General features: G+C 54.3%; 2 protein-coding genes across 4 annotated transcripts; one reads left to right on the forward strand and one right to left on the reverse strand.

Annotated features, from left to right (window-relative positions):
• The first annotated feature begins 1,395 nt into the window (after positions 1-1,395).
• On the forward strand, positions 1,396-9,894 carry KDF1 (keratinocyte differentiation factor 1). Of its 3 annotated transcripts, none has more exons than XM_068657749.1 (5): positions 1,396-1,509; positions 2,648-2,812; positions 4,725-5,841; positions 6,760-6,834; positions 7,502-9,894. In XM_068657749.1, exons 3-5 carry the CDS (start codon positions 4,743-4,745, stop codon positions 7,582-7,584), a joined length of 1,257 nt encoding a protein of 418 aa, XP_068513850.1. In that variant the 5' UTR covers positions 1,396-1,509; positions 2,648-2,812; positions 4,725-4,742; the 3' UTR covers positions 7,585-9,894. The 3 variants fall into 3 exon arrangements, with proteins under 3 accessions (XP_068513850.1, XP_068513853.1, XP_068513852.1); XM_068657752.1 differs by lacking the exon at positions 1,396-1,509 and adding an exon at positions 1,516-1,865; XM_068657751.1 differs by lacking the exon at positions 1,396-1,509 and adding an exon at positions 1,516-1,802.
• A 4,393-nt stretch (positions 9,895-14,287) lies between these two features.
• On the reverse strand, positions 14,288-23,985 carry NUDC (nuclear distribution C, dynein complex regulator). The gene is made up of 9 exons (XM_068657753.1): positions 23,823-23,985; positions 22,579-22,656; positions 19,963-20,166; positions 19,428-19,511; positions 18,969-19,082; positions 18,327-18,521; positions 17,640-17,723; positions 17,210-17,328; positions 14,288-15,384 (listed from the first exon to the last, which is right to left on the reverse strand). The coding sequence occupies exons 1-9, from the start codon at positions 23,916-23,918 to the stop codon at positions 15,333-15,335; spliced, it is 1,026 nt and encodes a 341-aa protein (XP_068513854.1). The 5' UTR covers positions 23,919-23,985; the 3' UTR covers positions 14,288-15,332.
• Positions 23,986-24,593: the final 608 nt, after the last annotated feature.

Genomic DNA, 24,593 nt, shown 5'->3' on the forward strand with positions numbered 1-24,593 from the left:
GGCACCAGGCGGAGGAGCCGAGGCACTGCCAAGCAGCGCATCGGGCTGTACAGAAATGAAACCCCAGCCAGGGAAACAGCACTGTCTGGAATTAAGCACGGTGTTCCTGTGCCAGAGGCTTAAATAAATAAACACGGTCTTCATGCCCTTTAGAGAAGGAATGAGCTTCTTGGCACTCTCACCGTCCTTTGAATTGATTTTTCTCCATCCTTCCCTCAGAGCCCGCCTGGTGCATCTCAGCTGAGCTCTGCCTGCAGCGTTTTTGCTCTCCTCTTCCTCTCCGGGGAAGGATTTGACCCCAGGAATGGGAGTCGCCAGCACTTCAGCCACCGAGCAGCAGCAAAGGACAAGCTGGCAGCCGGGCAGTGCCCCATGTCCCCATGCCACCCCCATACCGAGGGGGGTTCAGGCATTAAGGACCCTCCTGCTGGGAAAAGCAGGACAGACGATGCTGTTTGCTGAGCATACGGGGTGAAATCACCCCCGTGGAGGGTGCAGGTCCATGGGGTAGGGGCTGAGGGCTGATGTGGGTCCAGGCCCTTCACCAGCTTCATAGCCCTTCTATGGATGTGTTCCAGGGCCCCGATGTCCTTCTGGTAGTGAGGGGGAGGAGGAAGGGCTTTAAGCTCAAAGAGGGCAGATTTAGGTTAGGTGTTAGGAGGAAAATCTTCCCTCAGGGGGCGGTGAGGCCCTGGCACAGGCTGCCCAGAGGGGCTGTGGATGCCCCAGCCCTGGGGGTATTCAGGACCAGGTTGGAGGGGGCAGTCTGGCCTAGTGGGTGGCGTCCTTATGTAGGGCAGGGGTTGGAACTGGGTGGGCTTTGGGGTCCCTGTGTGGCCTTTGGGGTCTGTCAGTGGACTTGGGGTCTCTGGGCGGCCTTCGGGGTCCCTGGGTGGATTTTGGGGTCTCTGGGTGGACTTTGTGGTCTCTGGGTTTTGGGGTCTCTGGGCGGCCTTTGGGGTTCCTGGGCAGGCTTTGGGGTTTCTGGGTGGGCTTTGGGGTCCGTGAGAGGACTTTGGGGTCTCTGAGCTTTGGGGCTTCTGGGTGGCCTTTGGGGTCCCTGGGTGGATTTTGGGGTCCCTGGGTGGGCTTTGGGGTCTCTGGGTAGGCCTTGGAGTCCCTGGTTGGGCTTTTGGGTTTCTGGGCAGCCTTTGGGGTCTCTGGGTGGGTTTTGGGGTCCCTTCCAACCCAAACTGTGACTGTGACCTCAGTGGCCATCAGGCTACCCCCCCCAGGCATATCCCTGCCTCCCTTGTCCCGGCGGACAAGAAGAGGACCCAAACACTCCGACTGCACCCAGGGATCGTGCGGGAGAGGGATCCCGGGGTGGGGGGGGGAATCCCTGGGACCCCACAAGGCTGACACTGAAGGGGGGGGGGGGGGGGGGGTGGCTGAGGGGCAGCTTCGCGAGCGGCTCTTTTGTGACCCTCGCGGCGCCCCGTCGGGCCGGGTCACGTGGGCGCACCTGGCCCAGGTGAGGCGGGGCCGGCGCCGCTCCCAGGCTCGCAGGTAACCGGGGCCGGGCCGGGCCCCGCCGCTGCCCCCGGCCCCCCCCGGCCCCCCCCGGGCCCGGCACCCAGCGGGAGCCGCTCCCCAGCTCCGCCCTGCCCCGGGGTCCGTCCCGTGCCCTGCTCCCCCTGAGGCTGAGCCCCCTCTCCGCCTCCTCCCGGGCACGGCTCGGTCCCGTTCGGCCCCGCCGGGCCCGGGGCTGGCGGCTGGGAGCTGCCCGCGGCCCTCACGGGGCCTTGTGAGGGGCTGGGGGGCGGCGGGGGTGGCCCTGGGGGGCTCCGGTCTCACTCCCGGTGGGTCTCGGGGGGCTCCGGTTTATCCCCGGTCCTGCCCCGGGGGTCTCCGGTCTCCCCCCGGTGGGCCCCGGGGGTCTCCGTTCTGTCCCTGTTCTTCCCCTGGTCTCCCCCCGGTGGGCCCCGGTCCATCCCCTTTGGGTCCCGGTCCTGCCCCGAGGAGCTCCGGCCTCTCCCGGTGGGCTCCAGGCTCTCCCCGGGGGTCTCCGGTTACCGGGACCAGCCAGGCCGTGCCCAGCCCCGCAGAGCCTGCAGGCCACCCCCCAGGGGCTCTGTAACCCCAGCCCAGTGGGGAACCAGCCAGGCCCCGTGGGTGTCCCAGTGGGCAGAGGAGCGGCCCCTCGGGTGCCTTCACCAGGAGCTCTGCTCCGGCCCCGTGTTCTGGAGCATGGGGGGGTGCTGGGGGGGGGGTGGAGGGGCCCGGTGCGAGGCGGTGCCTCCTTGGGTTTGGTCAGGGCTTGAGGGGGGAGGCTGGACGTGGGGGCACGGGGAAGTGGCTGTGTTATTCCGAGCCAGGGTCTCCATCCAGGGGCTGAGCTGGCACTTCGTGGGGCAGCTTTCACTGCTGATGGGGCTGGCTGGGAGAGCTACGAGGTGTTGCTGCTTCCACAGATCTCAGAAAAGCCATATCTATGCCTAAATCCTGAATTCAGCATCCATAGATCTCAGAGAAGTTCCATCTATGCCTAAATCCTGAATTTAGCTCTTCTGGCCCATTTTGCAATGCCTGCTTTGACTTCCCTAGTGCCTAAAAACAGGGACACTGTGGTTATTGGCAAACCAGCGTGGCTTTATTGAGCGTCCTCACAACCTAATTTAGCTTTTTTTTTTTGAAACTTTCGAAGGAAATCCTGTCCTCTGAACAATGAAGATCTTAGACCCCGGCTAACTCTCAGACGCGCAAACCACTTGCGGCTCCCCCAGCGCTCCTCTGGTGCTGGAGCAATTTGGAAAGCTCCTCCCGACTGGGATAGGTGCCTGCGAGAGAGCAGAGAGCTCCCGGCGATCCCGTGAGTATCAGCCTGGCAGTGGGTTTTAGCCCAGGAGCGTGGTTGTGGCTGTGCTGAGCTGTTGGCCGCGTGTTTCGGTGCCTGGGCCAGAGGAACCTGCCGAATCGATGGGTTGTGTTCTGGACCTGCTCACTGGGACACTTCCAAACGGGTGTTGTGGTGGTCTTATTCTGCAGAGCTGAGATCATTCCCTTCATCAAAGATGCCTCGAAATTTCAGGATGTTATATTTCCTTCCATAAATGATGGCTGCTCTTCATGGGCAGTGCACACATTAGATCTGTTGACGAGACCTCCCTATTAAGAGAAAGATCCCAGAAAGTGTTTCTGCGATTAGATCAGCTCAGATATTTTTTGTTTGCTTTTAAATTTTGGACCTCATTACACAAATGGTGAAGCCAAGGAAAAAAATAAAACTGTTCTGAAGTGAGAGCAATGAAAACTCCACTGGTGCAGAGTCTCTTGGAGCTTGGAGCTTCTGGGGCTTTTAGGTTTAGCATATCACCCAGGAATGTGCGAAGGGAGCTCCTGGGACATGCACTACTTACGAATTCTTATAAACTGATGGAGCCAGCAGGTTCCTGGAAAGCAGCGGTGTGATATAACCGCCTGGGGAGTGTTCTCAGTCTGCATCTGCTGCTTGGTGGGGGCAGCGTTGCAGCCGCAGTGTCACGCTGCCTGCACAGCCCGCTCTGAGGTAGGGCAGATTTACTTATTCATGCTTGAGGTGCCCCATAGAAAGTACAGAGCGGAGCAGCAGGCGCAGTCCAAAACCACTTACGCTACGTCTGGGCTCTCGCTGTTTATTAATTAGCCTAATTAGTATTGAAAAGGATCTCTTGGGGGTGAAAGCGGTGCTAGCCAAGAAGCTTAGGAACCGTGGACAATTTAGGGGCCCGGCACAGGCTGGGATAAAAGCACCAGCAATAAAAGTGGAGAGCGCCAGCCCTGACCTGACTTCCTTTGGCATTGCTGAGCTTTCTTCGTCATGGGGAGGTTTCGTGTGCCAGCCTCTGCCTGTGGGAGCTGTGCAGGGTGATAACAGGAGCCTGTGAAACTATTTTGTGTCCACACCTGGGGTAGCTGTGGTAGAATGGTGGCAAGGAGAAAAACAGCTCGCTCTAGGATTCCTGCGGCAGGGCTCTGTAAAGGTTTTGCTCCCATGAGGTGTGATTTCGGGTGGACTTGCTGACAAGATCTGTGATCCAGATGCAGGCAGCAGTTTTCCTGGTGAAGCCTTTGTTGTAACACGGCCGTGAGTGGCAAAACTCAGCCTGTTAGTAATGCCATCATTGCCAAATCCTCCAAATTCGAATGGCATCAAATAACCTGGAGCCTGAATTGGCAGCTTGCACAATGATTGATTACCTGTCAGCTCCTCCTGGGCACAGTGTGTTTTGAAATGGGTAAGTGCTGTCAGAGCCCGGCGTAGTCCCAAAGAATGCAAGGCAAAGGGGAAGTTGGTTAAAAGGAGAGAAAAAGGAGAGACTTTCTCTTCAGAGCCTGCCAGTCAGCTCCACCTACAGCTGTGCTGCTCGGTTATCTCCTGGAAGCAGCGCCTCTGGAGCCTGCCTTCTTCAGCTGCCTTAGGAACACCTCTCCTGAAGACTGCGGGGAATTTGATGCTTTCAAAGGGGCTCCACTAAAAGATCTCCTTCCCGCACCTGCTGAAAGGAAGCAGGGAAGCTGTAGGAGTCAGGGAGCTCTGAAACACAGGGTGGCTGCCTTGTCTGTGTGACAGATAAGAATGAGTGAGCTCTAATGCAAAACGTTTCTGTAAATAACTGAGATTTGAGCTCAGGCATCACGGAATTTGAAGGTTAGCTCCTTCTCTGTTGACCAGGAGCTCGCTAAGGTGAGGCTGGGGGCAGCCAGACACACTTTGTTTGACTCGAAGCCTTCTCGTTCTCCAGGTGCCTGAGCGGTGAGCCATGCTGGGCCGGAAAGCAGGACTCCCCCCCGACCTGAACAGCCACCGGCAGATGAACCAGCCCTACCAGGAGGCCGTGCCCCTGAGGACCAGAGCATCCAAGGAATCGTCCGATGTCAGCCTGGAGGTGTTCAGCGGCTCCACGCCTGAAATCAAGCAGGGCCGCACCAGAGCCCAGCAGATGCGGGACAGGAAAGGTCGCAAAGCTGACCTCAAGGACTCCAACGGGCGAGAGGCAGAAACAATTACCTTTATCTCTGGTTCAGCAGAGGCTCCCCCGAGCCAGAGCTTTTGCTGTTCCTCTCTGTCTCAGGCCTGGAACACGTACAAGGCCGTTTTGTGTTGTATAGTGACCTGTGGGGGCTGCTTTCAGGACTGCAGTGTCTGTATCCCCTACCCAGGGCCCGCTGAGACCTCCACCGATGATGGGAAGAACGGAGATTATAACGGGCGACTGCCCAACAGCCCTGCCAACGTCTCTCCCACCGAGAAGAACGGGAACCAGATCAAAAAGTCCCACATGGGCAGCAGCTTCAGTTACCCGGATGTCAAACTGAAGGGCATTCCTGTCTATCAGAACAGGAGCCCCAGCCACCACCTGGAATCCGAATCGTACTTCAAGGAGCTGCTGCCAGAGAAGCCCTTCAGGAACAGCATAGAAAAGCCACCGCTCCCTAGCAGCCACCGGAGTTCGGAGGAGTATTATTCCTTCCACGAGTCCGACCTGGACATCAGCGAGCTGAACGGCTCCATGTCCAGCAGGGAGATCGATGTCCTGATCTTCAAGAAGCTGACGGAGCTCTTCAGCGTCCACCAGATCGACGAGCTGGCCAAGTGCACGTCAGACACGGTCTTCCTGGAGAAGACCAACAAGATCTCGGACCTCATCAATAGCATAACTCAGGACTACAACCTGGACGAGCAGGATGCCGAGTGCAGGCTGGTCCGAGGCATCATACGCATCAGCACCCGAAAAAGCAGGGTCCGGCCCCACATTTCTGTCCCAGCCAGCCAGAGCCACGAGGAGAAGTCCAGCAGAGGCAACGCGCCGGACAGCGGCAACGAAACCATGCTGGAATCCACGGTCATCAGCCAAGATGGTACGTGCAGGTCCCTTGGTCTCACAGCTTCGTTACAGCAGGGCAATTTAATCAAAGCCCTGGGGATGTGGTAGTGGTGTAGGGTTGAGAACTGGTGCCTGTCTTCAGGCTGGGTTTCTCTTCCCAGGTGGGTGAACGGAGATCTTTATGAGACCTCTGCTTCTCGCCAGTCGTTGCGATGCAGATTTCTTGGTGTAGTACCTGTCACTGCTAGGAAAGCCTGCACCGAGCAGTGCAGCGCTTATTCTGCTGCTTCTGCAACGATTCTGGCTTTCCTCCGAACCTCTCAGCTAGGCAGAAGGACTGTGAGTCAAACGTAACTGGTATGACCAGACAAGCTGGCTTATTGCAGAGGATGTCCAGTTACCGTGCTGGCTCTCTTCCCCGTGTTCCAGCAACGTTCCTGCTAATTCCCCTCTCCGACCGCTGTGACAGAGGGCTGTGTTGGAGCTGAGACTTCCTCTGCATGTGGGGGACAAGGACAAAGTAGTAAAGAGCCCTGCAAGGAGGAGGGGAGGGCTGTGGCCACAGAGTAAGTGCCTCGTGGCTATTCCAAGGATATTCTCCTTGTCTGGGGCAGCCTGAATTGACTGACCTCTAGAACAGGAGAATGTGTTGTAGAAAGACCTTGACAAGCTGAGTCCGGGGAGCCAGGAGACACCCAGAAGTAATGGAGGGAACGGGTTGGCTGTCGTGCTTCCTCTCTTAACAGTCAGTGCTGTTACTTCCTGGTGATTGCACGCTATAAAACTCAGATTACCGAGACAAAGGTGGAAGCAATCTGGGGAATAAGATGCTGCCTCTCCTGTTACCTGCGGGTGGTGCCCTCTGAAGGAGAACCCTGGCGTTCCCTGACAGGTAACCTCGCTCCTGAGTCACCGTTTCCTGTCTCAGGCCCTCTTGGTTTTTTCCTTCCAGACTTGGCCGTGCAAATATCGGAGGAAACGCCGGCGGACGTGATGGCCAGGAACATGAGGCGGCACAGCAGTGCAGGTAACGTGCCCGGCTGCAGAGACCTTGCTGAGGGAAGGGGTCTGGCAGGAGTCGGGGGGCTCCCTGAGCTGCTCCTGTTACGAGCACCTTTGGTTTGCACCGCCTGCAAAGGCTGAGCTGGCACCTGCCTCTTGGGTTACCGTAAGGTGTGTCATTTTTGGGAGCTTTGGGAGCAAAAGGGGGCTCAGAAGGCTGGGGTCTGCCCAGGTTCTGGGTCCTCCTAGAGGGAAGGACACCCCCGTGTGGGGTGCTCTCTGTGCACAGCGCCCCGAGAGCTGCCAGGACCCTGACAAAGTCTGGGGCTGTACCTGGGGTGTGTCCAGTGGAGGTCACAGCTGGGTTATACGAGAACAAAGAACTGTGCAAAAGGGGAGCGGGGCAGGATGACTGGCTGTCCCCTCAGCCCTGATCCTCACGGCGTGCAGGCTCCACTCCAAAGAGCCGCCCAGGGCTAAAAGACAAGTTTTCTCCTGCATAATAACAGATCTCTCCTTGGAGATGGCCACAATACAGGCAGGGTTGATCCCTGCCTGTGGGCTTTGTGTGGCTTTCTCCTCCCTCATGATACACAAAGCCTTTTGTGGCAGCTGCTTGCCTAACTGCCAGGCACTTGGCTGCTACAGTTGCCCTTGTCTAATGTCACCGTCTCTTCTCTTTCCTCTCCAAGGCTCTCCAACAAGCAGAGATTCCTCTTTCCAAGACACAGAGACTGACTCATCTGGAGCACCTCTGCTTCAGGTGTATTGTTAAGGAAAAGGACCCGAGCAGCAGGCAGGCATTGCGAGGCTTTGCTGCCGTCAGCTTTCTCCTCTTTCAATATGGGGCATGCTATGTCACTTTTTTTCCCCCCCCCCAGTCTACCCTTATCCTTTTGTTGAAGCCAAACTACTTCTGCTGTCTGAGTTTCACTGGATTTTTATTTTTTTTTGGACAATGTAGAACATCAAGGAAGTGAACTGTGGAGCTGATGAACTTGGGAGGTGGAATGTGTGCCCAGGGGAGGAGATGGACAAGGAAGTATTGGATAACTTGTGCCTCTGTGATTTTATTTCCTATCTTCACGTTTAGCTTCAACAAGCCCAGTGGCCCAGGTCTTTCCCTGCTTTGAGAATTTGCTGTACAGTTCTTGCTTTCTGGCGTTGCTTAAGTTAACCTGGGGAGGGAATAATCAGATGGTGTCTCTGTGATTGTGATGGTGCTGAGGCGAAAGCCAAGCATCTGCCCTCTAGGGACCCAGATCTCTGTGCCAAGGGGCTGGGTTGGTGGTCCCGGGAGCGTTAAGTCCTCTGTCCGTGGTGTTGCAGTGGCCAGATAACGCCTTCTTCCTCCTGCCACCTTCCTGGTGACACCTCAGCGGTGTCATCTCCCGCTGCCTTGTAAGGAGAAGGTTCAGGTAAGGTGGTTCGTTTAACCTTTGGCCTCTTGGCGTGTCTCCCAAGACAGTCAGTGCCAACTGGAGGGTGGCGAGATGCCTGGACTGCTACCCCGCTCGTCTCCCAGTTGCTGCCAATCTGATGTGAACTACCAGCACCAGGTATTCTAGTTGCACGTGGTGACCTGTGGCTTGCACGCCAGTCAGCTCTTCTCACTCAGCTGCCAAGCCCTCTGCATTTCCCCATCGGGCTCGGTGTCATTTGGTGCTGACTGCTGGGGCGAGCCTTGAACTTGGGTTATGGCAGGTGAATGAGAGAATCGGTTCATTTGAAGGCTTTTGTGATTAAGAATTGGGCTGTTTGACTGTTCTGCCAGAAACTCCCTTAAAAGTGGCTCGCTTTGAAGGAAAGCCTCCCTTGGAGAGCATCTCCAAAGGGTCTGCGAGGAGCTGCTTGGTCCTGCCTTCCCCTGGGGGCACTCAGAGCCTTCTCCTTCCCTTTGCTCTTCTTTAAGAGCCAATAACGAGCATAAGATGTGGATTTGCCAACCTGAGGGCACGAAGCCAGGCGACCTTGAGGGCTGCAGCACGAGGAAGCCCTATCTTTCTGCTGCTGCCACTTGGTTATCGTAAAGTAAACATGAGAAGCCATGGGACTTGGCTATATGTTCGGGTGGCCTTGGACGGGACTAGAAAATGCTTAGTTGAATTTACCGGTAATGGAATAAACACACCCGCTGTTTTTTTGGGGAGGGGAAACCAAAATAGGTCCCGTGCTTTGGTGTGGACCATGTTTTCGTGCCTTAATTGAACTGAAATGTGCCTTAATTGAACTGAAATGTGCCTTGAGTTCGTAGCCTGTGATTACTCTTCAAAAGGTTGGGTACGGGTGTTGGTGGGGGGAGAGGATTATGTTCCTTACGTAAGCAGTCAAGCTTATTTAACTGGCCAAAGCCCTTTGAAATGTACAGTTTAAGTCCCTGTTAGAGCCTGTTTTTGTAAACTGCTCGCGTTTCGGAGCATGCTTTCATAAATCATGGACGTTTCGGAGACCACACCTTGAGACACTGACTGGAGAGATTTTGACAATAAAGGGGAGAGACTGAGACTTTGGTTTGGCTTCCCCTCCCTGCTTTGTTTTTAAAGCTGGCCATTTGTGAAAACCCTGTTCATGCAAGAAGAGACGCGAGGCCAGGACAGCCCCGGACTCCCAGATGAGCTGTGTTTGGTGACCTTCCTCGAATGCTGCGTGTACCGACGGACCCGCTGGGCTTCCTGCTTCCAAACGGAGCTGTACATACATAATTTGGACAAGTTTACTTAGACCTGTGCACCGAGGCGTCGGCACGGGTCACACTGACACGCAGCTCTGCGGCGGAGCTTTGGAGACGAGGGGGTGAGAACGGACGTGCAAAGAGCCACCGATGCCTACTACATACGCAGTGGCCCATTTTTTTTGTTTAGTCTGTGTACCACGAGTGAATGTGTATGGATCTAACTTGCAAAACACACACAAACCAAAAAAAAAAAAAAAAAAAAAAACCCTCAGGTGGAACACTGTCAATCCCCTGGTCCCTGAAGCTGGTGCACCTGTGGTGTCTAGTGGGATTCTTTTGCAGTCCTCACCCTTAAAATCTGATTCAGTCTTTTTTTTTTTTTTTATAAAGCAGAAGGTGTGCTCTTTACCCAGGCTCTGTCTCTTACGTTCTGTTCACGTTGCACTGGTGCTGGGGGAGCAGGGGCCAGGAGGGCGGTTGGTGCAGGGGAGGTCTCTGCCCTCCCAGCAGCATGAACACGGAGGTGATTTTGTCCAGCTGGGAGCAGTTGTGTGCACGGGGGGATTATTTCCTGGACTGAATGCAGAGCGGGCGTGTAAGACGTGGGAAAGCCAGATGCAAATAAGGGATGCTCAGGGGAAGTGCCTGTTTGCATGTAGGGAAACCCAACGGGCGATGTTCGGAAAGCTGAGCCTGGGGGGAGAATTTCCAACTTGTTCCCCCGGGGGCGTAGAAACCTCCTGCTAGAAGGTGCTGTGACTGCTGGCTCTGTCCCACTTCTGGTCAACGACTGCAGCTCAACCCGACCTCCCTCTGTCAGCAGGCAGCGTTCGTTGCAGAGATGTGTCCTGGAAGGATTTAAAACCCATAAAAAGGTAAATGCTGCCTTTTTGCAGCTGGAAAGGGTCTGCCAGAGAGGATGCTTTGATCCTGCAGCCCTTGGACCAGCCTGTCGGGGCCCCAGGGGAACAGAGCAAAGGCTGCTCACAGCAGCGTGCTCAGCAGCCTCTGGCACCGTGCTGGGACGTGGCTGTGTCACTGCTGTCCCCACCGGCTCCTAAGCTGCCCTGCCAGTTCCTCCTGCAAGCCTGGGCCACGTTATTCTGTCCTCTGTCCTTTCTACCTGAATTCCTGCAGTGCGCTTCCTGGAGGAGGCTGATCTTCCCTGCGAGGGAGTTTGCCCAGGTCGGGTGGTGCAGAGCAGCTCTTAGCGGTGCACGGTGCTGCTCCTGCTTCCCTCGGGTCTCCTGAACGCCCACCAGAGCTGTTTGGATGCTTTGGGTTGTGTGTGCACAGCGCAGGAGCTCGTCCCCTGCCCCAAACTAGCTGGTTTGTTCGAAACGCCTGCTGCAAGGTCATTGCTGTTCCTAGAAACATCTGAAATCTTTGCCTTTAGAACTGTGATCTCGTAGCTGCTCCCTCTCTCGCTGTCAGTCTCGTGTTCTGTGCCTCTCCTGGTTTGGGGCGTTGGATTGCTGCATTGACCGGGCATTGATCCTGGCTTGCCTTGCTCACTGCTGCCCAGGGGATGACTGCAGTCTGGCTGCCTGCTGAAGGTCGTTTGCCATTGAGCGAGCTGTCTCAGCTGCTGCTGGAGTGGTTTTTGCTCCGAGCATCAGCGCCGAGTGTTTTGTTGGGTGATCTGACGTGGTGGCCAAAGAGATCTTAGAAATACAAGTCCCTTTACCCAGCTAAATGCATAGAAATGTGTTGGGTTTTTTTGTTGTTTTTTTCTTTTTTTTTTTTTTTTGCCTGGGTGCTTCCTTTAGGGAGCATGACTCAGCACCCTCCTTTTCCCAGAGACTTTGGGTTTGCTGGGCTCGGTTCTGCCAGGAGCCTCTCCCCGAGACCATGCAGCGCACGTGGCCTCGCCGTGCTAAGCAGCACTCCCTGCTGCGACAGGACCAGTGCTTCCAGTAGCACCCAGTGCCGCAGTCTGCAGCACCCCACTGCCAGCAGGTTCCTTGGCTCAGGGTTCAGGAAGCTCGGTGGCTCTGATCGGAGCAGACCCACGCTGCTCTGTGCTAGGGAAACCTCCCCGTCCACACCTTGAGCTACTGAAGGATTTATTTTTCAGTGCAGCTCATGGGGTAGAAAGCAGATTAATTTTCCCCGAAGGTTTACAGCCTGGTCCTTAGCAGTGACAGAGGAGTGGAGGCTTCTCTTCAAAGTAAGCAAAACTGATGTGAATCCCTCGTGCCTGTTTCCCTCCTTGGGGTTCTGCTATCTCAGTGCTCCTTCCAAAGCCATCCTGCAGCCTGGGCCGTTTCCTGAGCGATCTGAGCTGCGATTGTCATTAGCAAAGGCCAAGCCAAGAGCTGGTGCTAGACAAAAGACCAGAAGAAGCTTTTAACACATGGGAAGCCCTGCAGAGCCTGCGGGCCTTTGAGGTTTTGTTTTTAAAGGCTGGGAGAAGGAAGAGTTGGCTCTACGTTAGGAAAGGAGCCACTTCGCTGGGTCCCACGGCACTGCAGGAGCCTTTCTCTCGGCTCCAGCCCTTCTGCCTCTGCTCTGAGCCATGGGTGGAGGGGAGCAGCCATGCCCCCTTCCCCAGCCTGGCTGCTCGCTTGGGGACAGCCCCAGAGCCAGCAGCGAGGGAGCTGCAGCTGGGTGCAGCCCTGGGTGCAGCACTGGGTGTGCTGGCAGCCGCTGCTCCAAGGGGTGGCAGCACTGAAACAGCTTCTCCAGATGTGACCTGGGTGTGACAAACCAAGGGACCTTCATCTCCTGCCACCCTCCAGAGCTGCCTCCTCCAGAGCTTGGGCAGGGAGATGTTTGCTGAGAATGGAGACAAGGAAATATTTGTTGGGTTTGGTCCCCATGTCCCTGGTGGCAGGCACTTTCCCTGCATGGCTCATGAGCACGAGGCTGCAGTCAGGGCTCTCCGGTAGCTCAGCCCGAGGGATTTGCAATCTTTGAGCTGTTTTTGCAGCTGCCCAGCCCAGAGCTGTCCCACCCCGGTGCTGTTTGCTCCAGAGGAAACCGCCTCCCGGGGCCCAAAGGGTGCTTGGGATTCAGCTCAGCCCAGAGAAAGTCGGAGGCAGCCGGGTGGTTTGCAGAGGACAAGGCCAGCAGGAGAAACACCTTCTGTTCCGCTGGCTGGAGGGGTTGAAGTCCAGGCGTAGCGCTCGGATCACCCGCAGTTCACAAACACAGCTCAGGGCATTCACCCACCGTCAGTTCAGCGCTGCAGCTCTGGCCCAGTTCTCCCAGAACTGTTTGCCTTTCCTCTTTACGTGCCTGAAAGGAAGGCAAACGACACCGCTTCTTCCCCCAAACAATCCCCTCGCAGCTTCCTCCAGGGTTCCTGCTATTTACTGACTTTTCTTGGTCTTAATTCTGTTTTTGCCTAGCCGCTTCCCAGCCTGCCTCCTGACCCCAAGCAGTGTGCAGACTCGTGCCAGCCCGAACTGGAAAACTCCGGAGTTTCAGTCGTGGGTACACCAACGGCTGCCCTGCGCTCACACGGGCGCAGACCGAAGGGCTGAGGACAGGAGCAGCTGCAGACATTTGGGGTTTTGGTAATGGCGTTGTTAAAACTCATGCGAGTTCTGCCTTTAGTCCAGGCAGCCCCAGGCTGACAGCCACCTGCCGAGCCCCTGCCATCCCTTTTGGGGTTTCTGGTGCGGGTTACAGAGCTGAGGTGGTGCCGGGGAAGTCCCCAAGGTTGGGCTCAGGGTGGTGCCGTGCACCACACCGCTTTATGACCGCTGCCTGGTGCCTGCCTGTGCTTGCTCTGCAGGAGGGGCTGCTGGCTGGATGGCTCCGCTGCAGCTGCAGAGCCCGGCCCTGGCTCCTGCTCACCGGGAAGCAGCGCGGCACCGAGCCCTGCTCTGAAGCACCGCTGGGATCTGAGGGAAGCTCGCTGCACCCCCAGCACTGCAGTTTGTTTCCACCACCCGCAGCCCAAGTGCCCCACACACCGTGGTTCAGAGCAGGTACGTTCAAACCAGGGCTGAGAGCCACTGAAGCCAGCGCGTGGTCTGGTTTCTCTACAAATACACAAGACCCTCTCCCCTTTTTCAGTGAAGTACAGCAAGGCAGAGGTGTGCAAGGTAACCCCAAGACTGCCAGGCAGCAAGATCCCGAGTGCAGCTGCCCCATCGCAGCAGGTAGTGGGGAGGGCAGGCCAGACGTAGGTGTCCTGACCCGAGTCCTCGCCCACAAGGTCACTGCTCGGCTGGGTGGGGGCTGTTTTTTGACCCTGAGGGCCTGTAAAAGTGGAAGACTGAATGCAAACAACATCCTCCTGTTCGAAAAATAAATCCAAATAAGCCAGGTGCAATGCCAGACTGACCTTTGCCCAAGCACGTTTTTCAGCCGTTTGTGCCCACTCCCTCTGGTAGGAGGTGGAAACGTCCCGGGGCAGCAGAAGCAAGAACCATGGCAGCAGGATTTTGGGGTAGCCTGTAAAGGACCGACAGGAACCATGGCTTTTGTGCCACTTTCCTCATGCGGTTGTCATAAAGCAGACCTGGGGCAAGGGTGGCTTCCTCAGCAGTCACACGCTGCTAGGTGGAGCCTGGAGCCATGAGCCTTGGTCATAGCCAGGGGTTTAAGCTGGGCAGGGAGATTTTTCAGCGCTCCTGAGCAAGGTGCGCAGCTCCTGCTGCCTCTCCTTAGCTGGGGAGCAAATGTTAGGAGCGGGGAACCTGAGAGGAATTCATAAATAGCCACAGATCACAAGCCCCAGCACCCTGGGGCACCCTCATCCACAGGCGCTGCCCCCTCCCAGCTTGCACCCAAGCCTGCCCGGGCTGCTGGGAGCCCTCCTGCAGGAGAAACCACACGTTCTGCCTGAAAATATGCCACTTTTTTTGTCTTTATGTTGCACCGCAGTTTTAACAAAGATATGAACATGCAGAGTAATGCCACTCGTCAGCAGGAGCTCAGAAGAGAACGCAGCAATGCCTGTCAGCGGTCGGCAGGGAGAGAGGCGCTTGGAAAAGGGCCGGGAGATGCACTGCCAGGAAGGGCAGCACCCCAAGGACCCCCTCCCTGCCCGTACCCACAGATTTCCTGGCCTTTCTTTCCCACAGGGCAGCAGGTCATCCTCTCCAGCTGGGACAGGAGCTCTCCCTTGAGCCCCGTGGGGTCCAGACTGTTCCACCTCTGGCTCAAATAGAAGCAGCAGCAAGGGTGGATGGCACCAAACCCTCTGCTCAGATGTGATTTCCCCTTGAGCCCATTACAGGTGAGGAGAAGGGAACCAGTTTTTACCCTTTCTCCATTCAGTTTCGAGACAGCAGCATGATGCCTTCTGCTACCTGACAATGTTGGGTTATGGCAATGAGGAGGAGCTGCAATGGGTGACTTTTATACTACTGCTTTCCTTTCCCAGGCCCAGGGAGAGGCAGAACAGGGATTATTTCAAGAAATAAACCGGCCCTCATTTTCACAAGAGAGCAAGAATGCCAGAAGGGGGAGGGAGTAAAAACTCAGGAGAACCTGCTGCCAGAACTGATATGGCAAAGCGTGGATTACTAACGCTGAAGAGCCAGGAGATTAAGCTAAGCAATACATTAAGGGTATGTCCCAAAGCCTCTCAAGTCTGGCTCGTGTAGCCCTAATGCTCTTTTTGCTCTAGCCCCTCCTTCTCTGCTAACTGCTGTTTGGGAAGTGTCGCAGATGGCTCTGACTGGAACTGCTGCAGGCTGGTTCTGTGGCCTTGTGTTCTGCTTGACACGGGACAACTGAGGATGACTTCACGGAGCTGCCTCCACAGCAAGCTCAGGTGGGGATGCTGGAAGTGCTTACTTGCCCAAGGTAAGGGATCCCTACTTATCCGGCAACACAAATCCTGCCCCGTTCGATGGGCTGACTGAGGGAGGGGAGGAAAAGAGGAGGACTCAGTTGAATTTCGCCTTTGAAAAGTCCATTTCTGGATGCTGTTCCATGAACCTGCGAGAAGAACAAAGGTAAGAGCTTGGTCAGTCAGCAGGAGCTGCAGAACAGCTCCCCTCAGGGACACGCAGTGCCTAAGAACTCAGCACCCCCTCGATTCCATTTCAAGTCGCTTGTGCAACCTCCTCTTGTTCCACTTTTCAAGTTCAAGGCAGCCTTCTCCCAAGGTTTAAGGCGTCCCTACTTCCTGTGCTATCAAGTTTGCTTCCTCCTCACACCTTCCACAGCAGGGATTGTTTTACTGAGCTTCCCGGGCCACAATCTCCAAACGCTCTTCCCTCAGGTCAGTGATATTAGCAACCCTACCAGCCACCAAGGTCAGCAAGCCCAGACACATGGCAGTTATTAATTATCAGATACACACCCTGTAACTGTTACCTCTCGGACAGACACGTAGCAGCTCTGACCCTGACTGTGGGGCAGAGGGGAGATTATAAGGGAAGATTATGATTTAAGCTTAAACGTGTTTGCATTACGCATTACTGGAGACACCGGGAATGTCTCCGGTGCTGCGACGGTGAAAATTAACGAAGCACACGACCAGAGAAATCTGTTCTCAGGCTAGGTACAACCTGATTACAGATGCCCTGCAACCCCGGCAGATAGGACTATTTGGACACAGGTTGCCACATCAGAAAGTTCTGAGAACAAAACGCCGTGCCTGCGGGTGCTCAGCAGCGAGGTATTAGCACACGCAGAAGCTCCCACCTTCCCCCTCTGCCCTGCAGTTCACCAGGGGGTACAACACGTAACCATGTGGGGGAAGCAGACACAAAGCACAAGGGCAGGCCCCCTTCTTCTTCCACGCTCTCATCTCGTGTTTTCCCCCGAAATGCTACCGCAGCACTTCCACCTCCACGGAAATCTGTGCTGCGGGAGTCACGTCCTTGTTTAGCAGCCAGGAGGGCTTCGTTGGCAGAGATTAGGACCCACCTGGGTGTCACTCGGTCCACTTTGGCCTGAACAAAGTCTAAACTTCCTATCCGCTCTCTACCAGCCAATCTGCACCCAAGCCAAACCTGCAGGGAGCTGAACAAGCGACTTTTGCCAACGAGGTATCCTGTATGTGCACTTTCCAGGGAGGCAAGGGCTGCCTGCCATGCTATCAGCTCCACAGGTGCTGAGGATGTCTGGGCTGTGCTCTAGAAGTCTCGTCCTACCCTAAACTCAGTGCACTGATCAGAGCCAAGCTTCTGCCAGCACAGATAAGCCAAGGAAGGAAAGGAGTCAGGTGCAGAAGGCCGGCCAGCTACACTAATCCTCCTTGCAACCCTGAGATAAGATGGGGATTTGCACTTGCTGAGGAAGCTGCCTGATCCAGAACTTGCCTCCACGCCTTCCTACGCGGCCTTGGGAGCCCTGTGAGTAATTTCCCCGCCGAGGTGCGTTTATGCCAAACAGGGCAATAAAGACATAAAAGGGTTACGGGCTTTGGAGACAGCTGTCTAGTGGCAGGTGTGTAGAGCAGGGGGGAGATTATCTGTGCTACTGAGCAGGAGATTAGAAAACAATCAAGACCATGTTAAAGTTCAGCAGAGATGGCACCTCCATGCCCAAACATGCTTTCTGGACTTGAAATCAGCAGATTAAGACAATGTCAGAGCTAGGCTGTTCCTAGAATTTCCCGTTAGGCTTTCTACACCCACTGACTTTTACAGACACGGGTGAGTAGCCAATGACTGTCTAACTGCTGACGTGAACTCAGGTAGGACTGAGTGCCAACCCGTTCTTTCCTTGGTTGCACTGCTAGGTATGTGTGAAAGGAGAAGAGGAGAAGGGGTATGGGAAAGCGAGGATCCGTGAATTAATCAGTTCTACGCACTTTTTCAAAATGTCTTGCTTCTTCTGTTCGTCAGATGTGGGGAGGCCCATGGATTTTTGTCGTTGATCATACATCATTTTCTCCACCATGCTGCGAGTCTCGCTGTCCAGGTCTGACAACTGAAACCAAGGACTTCTATCAACATCGACATAACCTTGCTCACCCCCCCTCAGCCTGCTTGCAAAAAACACAACTACACTGGTGTTACATGGTGCTGTGTGCACAGGCTTCAGAAATACTCATACAGATACTAATCTATAAACTCAGCTCCATTCACTTGCAGTTCTGGGAGCATTTATATTCTACGATAGCATCACATGCATCAGTACTCCCAGTACTGCTAGCAGAACAAAGATGTAGAAGTTGAACGTGACCTCAGCGCGAGCACATTTACGAGAAGGCTCCATTCAGTAAAACAGAGAGTTCTTACTTTTGAGTTCTCTGGATTGATTTTCTTGGTGTTGATCTCTGGGTCCGTGGAGACTAGTTTGTTCCACCATTCCATCTTGTTGATCTGAAGGAATGAAGAGGCAAAAATTATTTATTTTTCCTGGACTTGTTCTTGGAATTTTATGTCTCAGTCACAGGAAAAAAACGCTGGAATCAAACTTTGACAATTTTCTAAATGTCAGTAAAATCTGAACGTGAATAAAGGGCATTACTTTCATTTCTAAATCACTTTACCTAGCCTGAATTTCCACAACTGGCACATCTTGGTAGCATGTTACATGTCACGTTTGGCACAACAAAGGAAGATTACAAACACATCACCTGGAGAGGCCTAGAGGGGACAGGAGCAGCAGTAAGGTCTGTCCCTGGATTTTTCATGTCGCTAACAGATGTGAAAGAATAGCACAATTCCACTAAGGCACAACTTTAAAATTAGTGATTTCCTTCCAGATTTTCCTGACCTGCTTAGCAATCAATTGGGCATACTGGATTAGCATGAAGTTGGGCTGAAAACAGAGGCAAACTGAAATGCCCTGCTTCCAATAGCATCACTGATGTTGTACAAAGGACAAGCACGAAGGCCAGGGCTTTCACTGGTTTCGTGCCTCTCATTTCACTAGGTAAGAGGCAGACAAGCCCCACTTCTCCCCAGTCTGTTCTGCTTTACCTTCTCCAGGTGCACGGTGACTGTTTTACCATCTTCAATCAGCCAGGAGCTCTCCTCCACCTTCACTTCATTGAAAAGGTCTCCATCGATAACAGGTGAGTGGCCCTTCAGGCCGACTTTGAGGTGCCGTCTCTGGATGTCAACCACCACGTCCTTCCCCTTCAGCCGGAAGCTCACCTTGAAAGGGATGGCCAGCTGGACCAGACAGAGGTCAGATGTGAGGAGCAGAGCAATGCAGTTTCTCCTCGCCCTCTTGTGCTGCTGTTTTAAGGCTTTTTGCCTTGCTTTCACCAGAGTAAGACTGAGTACTCAATGATTTCCCTAGGGTACTGAGCAAGCAGGCAGTGAAAGGATACGTGTGTAAATTTGGCAACAGGATGGCCAACATATCTCAGTGGAAGGGAAGCAGATTTTAACGTCTTAACCATGTTTGCCAAGGTTTGGCAGAGTTAAGTGCAGCTTCTGGGAATTGTATTTAGTTACCAGGCTCTCCCCCAGCTACTGAAACGCTGTCAATGACTACAATTAACAATCTTCCATGGGCAAATAAGATACAGGACATCAGGTCCGTTACCCTCACTAGCATTTCCTCTTATTTCCTGGCTAAGATGCCTCAGACCCTGGATATAAGGCAATACTTACATCCAGCTCTGAAAGAGTCTGTGTCCATCTGTAGTTTGGAAGGTCAGCTCCATTGCCAGAGTTGGGTTTAAGTTTTCCTTTATCCTTCTCATCTTCCTCTTCTTCATCTGTTTCCTGAACAACCAATTTGAAGTGTAAAGAAAGGTTTTTCAAGTCTCCGTCTATCTTTCACTTGTGTCAACAATTCTAGGTTTGTGTAAGAATTTCAGCTGCACATATTCCATATTCACATAACTTTAACCTCCAGTGAAAAGGTGTCTCTATTAAGACACAGCAACAAGGGGGAAAAAGAGGTGTTGAAGTCTTTGGAAATTGTGTTATGACAAAGGCAAGATCTTTCTCAGTGCATATTCCCAAAGAAAGCCAAACTGGACATCCCGTAACACTCACGAGAGTTCTGATGGTTAACCAGAAACATATTTCTCTCAGTCTAACATAAAGTCCCTAGGTGAGCTTTACCTGCTTGTTAGAATCTGAAGATTCACCTTCATCTTCCGCGGATTTCACTGGGACGCTGTTAACCTCTTTCTGTGCTTCTTTTTTCTGTTTAAAAAGAGAATGAACAGGCTCAGATAGTGTTGATGCTTTGTGTCACTTGCTGATCTGACACTAGGTGGCCTCAGCCTCTTCAGCTCAAACTGAAGAGCCAGACTCAGAGCTACAACCAAGACTGATGGGGAATTTTCAGTCCCCACAGCGTTACAGGAAAGCGGTACTGCTGAAGGGAAGTCCCCTTGCCATGATGACAGTAACAGAGGATGCTGCTGAGACACCTTGCCAAGGGCAGAAAGGCGATGTGACTTACGGGCAAATCCACACCAAAACGCAGTGATTGTCCTCGGTAAATTTACGTTAGCAGCACACCACCTGCTCCTATCTGGGGATCCAGACACAGCCTTTTACATCGCTCACCGCTACCTGAACTACGTGCCAGCAAACAGAGGAGACAGCCCAGACCTGGACGGCACCCACACGTGCCAAGCGCTGCTCTCACCTGGTCGATTTCCAGCTGCAGCCTTTCTGCTTCCTCGTCTGTAAGTTCCTTAATCCTCGGCTCGTTCGCTTCCTGCTTTGCTTCTTTAGCGAGTTTCGCAGCTCTCTCTGCCTTTTCTCGCCGTTCTGCCTCCTGACGAGCCTTCTTCTCCTTCCGCTCCTTCTGAGCTAGTTTGTTGTGATGGTTGAAGGTGTCTGTGATCAGCTGAAAGACAGGAACACATAACAAAAGGTTTAAGAAAAAAAAAAAAAGACACTTTTTCAAACCCAAATGACTGTCTACTAAGGCTCTGAGAACATGTTAGCCATACTGATGTGCCTTCCCTTCATTTTTGCTCGTCATTTGACTGAAAATCCAGAGAGGGGGAAAGCTTGAAGTATTTAAATGCAATTCTTCCTAGCTCTTTCTTATTTAGGGAGTGTATTTCAATGGAGATAAAAACAAATAACAATTAAATTCTCCATTTGTTTAGTCATTGTGCTCTTCCAGCAGGACAAGCAGCTGCCTAACCCAGCCATTTGACCACTCTCCGTACACCTATGAGAGCTGGAAGAATGGTGACACTAGACCTAGTTTTTACACCTGCTTCTGACCTTTCCCACAACCGAGCTTTCCCCAGGCACTAGATGGAGGTTCCTCTCTTATTAATATCTATATTACGAAACCTTTTCAATGAAGAAATTCTAAAGCTCCTGGAAAGGTTGCTACTACTGCAAGAGCAAAGGGCAGCAAGCAGAAATCAATAGGCATTGCAGTTTAACACCAGTGTTACGAGGAGAAAAAATTGGGACGCTTATCATTTTCCCGAGGGTCAAGTTCCTCCAAAAATCTTTGCTCCAAACCTAACTACAACTGCTCTTGTTGTTGTGACTGAAAAGCAAAATCCCAAGGTCTCTGATGCAAATGGCTGTACTGCTCAGGGGGAAAGCTGAGTACACAGGCAGAAAGCCAGAGCAACTGCCTCGTGGTCAATAATGCCAGGGAATACTGTGCAGAGCAGCACGTATGAGAGCTGCTGTGTGCTCCAGAAAACAGTGCAGACAATCTGAGGAAATAATCGGAGTGTTTTCAGACAGGGGTTCCAGGTATTTGTTTATGTATATCCCAGAAATCCCACAAGGAATCAGCACCTCTCCAGAGCAGCTCAAAGCACCCAGGCCTCGTGCGCTTCTGTAACCAACCGCCAACTATTCCTGCTTTGTTTTTAAAGGGCAAAGTGAGATTTATTTACGCAACCCGAGCCCAGCGTTTCCTAGGACACAGAATTCAAGACGTGCATCTCCCAGCTCCTGTTCCTAACAGCATGACAAGCCAGGGAGCGAGGATATTTACACAGCCTGAGCCTGCAAGTGTGCGTGCTGCATTTCTCTCAACTGCCATCACATCCCCTTGCTCTACACAAGGGCTGCGTAAAAGATAGTGACTTTCCCACCCTCCCCTCTTCGTCTTTAATGCCAAAGGACCAGCAGGATTAGGGAAGCAGCTTCTGCAACTTGTGGTGTTGCTATGGTGTCACAGACCCCTTGTGCTAAGCACCTTTTCAGAAGAGCACAAAGCATTTTAACAGATATCATGGTAGCCAGGAGCTCCAGAAGCAGCAGCCAGTGCTTATCTCCAAGCTGCTGCTCAGTTTCAGTCCCAGGAAGCAGAGCCCCCAGGAATTTGTGAGATTTCTCATAGTCTAAGGAAAACAGCAGGAGACTTCACCTCATTCTTCCTTTGGACCATCTCCTTTCCCTTCCCTGCCTCACTTAGCCACTTCAGGGACTAGACAGCACACACACTGCCCTGTGTTAGCAATTAATGCCTTCCCTAACGCACTCACCATGACAGCAGTGCCTGCTTTGCTCACAGGGACTTCCAGCAAACCAGAAAGCCCTTATTGAAGACAAGCACTCCAGATTTTGTCCTCAATTCCCTACTGCCTGGGATCTAGAAGCACCAGACCCTCCCCCATCAGCTCCCTTGTAAGCTCTGCAGTAACCACCCGCAGCCTCAAAGCCAGGCGGGCAGACGAGGGGCACCACAGCCTCCAGCCAAGCGTTGCAAAGCAGCTCACGTGCTAAATGAGATGGGAACAGCCACCACACGGGTGAGTACAACCAAGAAATGTCCAGAGAGCCTGCCTAACTCCTGCTGGAACACTCCACCTGCCAACGAGGCAGCTCAGAGCCCCGGGCTCACTCAGTCCAGGCAGGTACCGCGGCCCAGAGACAGAGGTACAGCCGCATGTGCAGAGACGTGGACTTTGTGCTTTCTCTGAGGTGAACAAACAAGGTAACCTGGGGTTATCGCTCCTGCAGTGTCTGTCACCGTTAAGTCAGTGTGTCTGGCAGATTTGCTTTCCAAACAAGCCTTTGGCCACAGCGTGGCAAAAAAAAAAAAAAAACTGCACCAACGGTATCGCTGGGACAAGCAATCCTGCCTCACCTCACATCGGGGCGGCTCGTTATTGCTTTGTTTTGTGGTGTGTTTCATCAGCATCACAGGCTGCCCGTCCCTGAGTGCATTAAAGGGCTTTGGGGCCTTCAGAAAGGGAAGCCTTAGCATGGCACAGACATGGCACATAAATAAGACAAAAAAAGCGTGGATTTTGTTGTTTGTTTTTTTTTTTACCTTCTCTGCTACGCCATCTTCTCCACCAGTGAAGAAATCTGTTTTACGCCTCAGGAAACTAAAGAACGTGTTCACAAGCTGGTAGAGAGGGAACGGGGAAAGGGAGGGGAAGAGAAGGGGTGAAGAGAGAAAAAAAGAGCAGTGAGACCAGATCAATCCAAGGCACCTTGTGTCTCTTGAGCAGCCTTTATTGTGCCCTTCCTATCTCTGTCTGCATCAGGACCATGCTGAAACCCCGTGACTGTTTCCCAGAGACAACAGCCAAGGGTTTTTATGGACATCCAGCTCCTGGATCCCATGTTTCTGAGGCCTGTGTGTGCTTCACATTAAGAGAGGGCAACCAGTTTATTCTCAGGTCACCTTGAAGATGCATCTACTTTGCCATCCCAAACCGTTGCTCAGATTTCTCTGATGCAGAAACTTTGGGTATGCATATGTACTTTTATATAAATATATACACACACAAATGAACGTATCCAGATGCTCACATATTGTCTGTACTCTGTATTCTGCTTCTCTCCTTGCCTCTGCTCTCCAAGTGTGCAAGCCACACCCCAGCTGTGTCCTGTTTATTTCCAAAAGTTTCAGCTTTTTACTTCTGACTGTCTCGCTGCCTGCCAGATGTTGCTGGTGAATTACCAGTTATGAACTGCCACCCCAAAATACCCCCATGGAAATGGGTTTGACTCAGTGGATTTATTTTTTCCCTCCCCAGGAGTTATGTCTTGTCAGTATTTCACCCTGAAGCTCCACAAGGGCAGGAGGAGCTGTGTTTGGCACCATTTCCCCACGTTTGGGTGCAGGGCTTGTTCCCACACACCCCTCCTTGCAGGTCAGCTCCCCACGAGGAGGAGCAGGAGGCCCCCGCAGCGCCCCACGAGGAGGAGGAGGAGAGCCGCGGCCTCGTTTAACGGCACCTGGCGGCGGCCACAACCCGCGGGGGGGGCCTCGAGGGACCGCAAAACTGGGCCGGGGCGGCTCCGTCCTCCCGTGCCTCTCCTGGGCCCGGGGCCGAGCCCCACGCGTGGAGCCGCCAAGGCCGAGAACCCCCAGCGTGGAGAGGCCGCACACGGGGACACCTCGCTCCGCGGCGGCGGCAGGGGAGGGAACCCAGGGGGCTGCGCGGGGGATGCGCGGGGGCCCCCCCCGGGCCCTCCTCCTCCTCCGAGGGCCGCCGCCGCCTGCCCATCCCCGTTACCCCCGGAGGAGCTCGGCGAAGCCTCCGCCGGGCCCGGCGGCGCTACCTCGCGCACGCCGCCCTGGTGCTGCTGGGCCATGGCCAGGAGCATGCCGTCGAAGCGATCCTCCTGCTCCGCCGCCTCCTCCGCGCTCAGCCCCATCTTGACCCCGCCGCCGCCGCCGCCTCAGCCCCCTCACGCCGTCGCCCGCCGGAAGCGGAAGGTGAGAGAGCGGAAGCTCGCCCCGCGCTCTCTTCTCCAACCCGCCAATCGCAGCGCGCGGCCCCGCCGTTCCCTTCGCGGATTGGTCGCCGAGCGCTGAGGGGGGCGGGAGGAAAGGAGCGGGGCGCGGTTGCCATGGCAACGGAGAGGCCTGGGCCTTTCCAGAAGGCTCCGTGGGGCCTGGGGAGGCCTCGGGGGGCCAGGCCCTGATCCCCAACCCCCAGCCCCGGTGGGCCCCGAGCCGCCCCCGCCGCCCCCTTCCCGGGGCCACGCACCCAGGGGCAGGGGCCTGCAGACTGCGTGGGGATGGGTCCAGCAGGCCCCACAGGCTGCTGCGGGTGTCCCCCATGTGTGTGATCCCCCCCTGTGTGCGCCCCCCAAATCTGGGGGTGCTCGGGGAGGGCTGTCCCTGTCAGGGTGAGCTGTGCTGCACACAGGCTTCTGGTGCCCGTGGGATTCCTCAGCAGCCCCCCTGAAATCGGTGTTTGGATGCTGCCCCTCCCCTAAACCAAGTTGTGCTGGTACCACGTACAAATCCAGCTTGGCACCTAATAACTGACATCTGATGAAAGGACAGGGGGCAGAGGGTGCAGGCTGGAACACAGGAGGGTGCCA

This window comes from Anas acuta, chromosome 21, assembly GCF_963932015.1.
Source record: "Anas acuta chromosome 21, bAnaAcu1.1, whole genome shotgun sequence".
Taxonomy (NCBI): domain Eukaryota; kingdom Metazoa; phylum Chordata; class Aves; order Anseriformes; family Anatidae; genus Anas; species Anas acuta.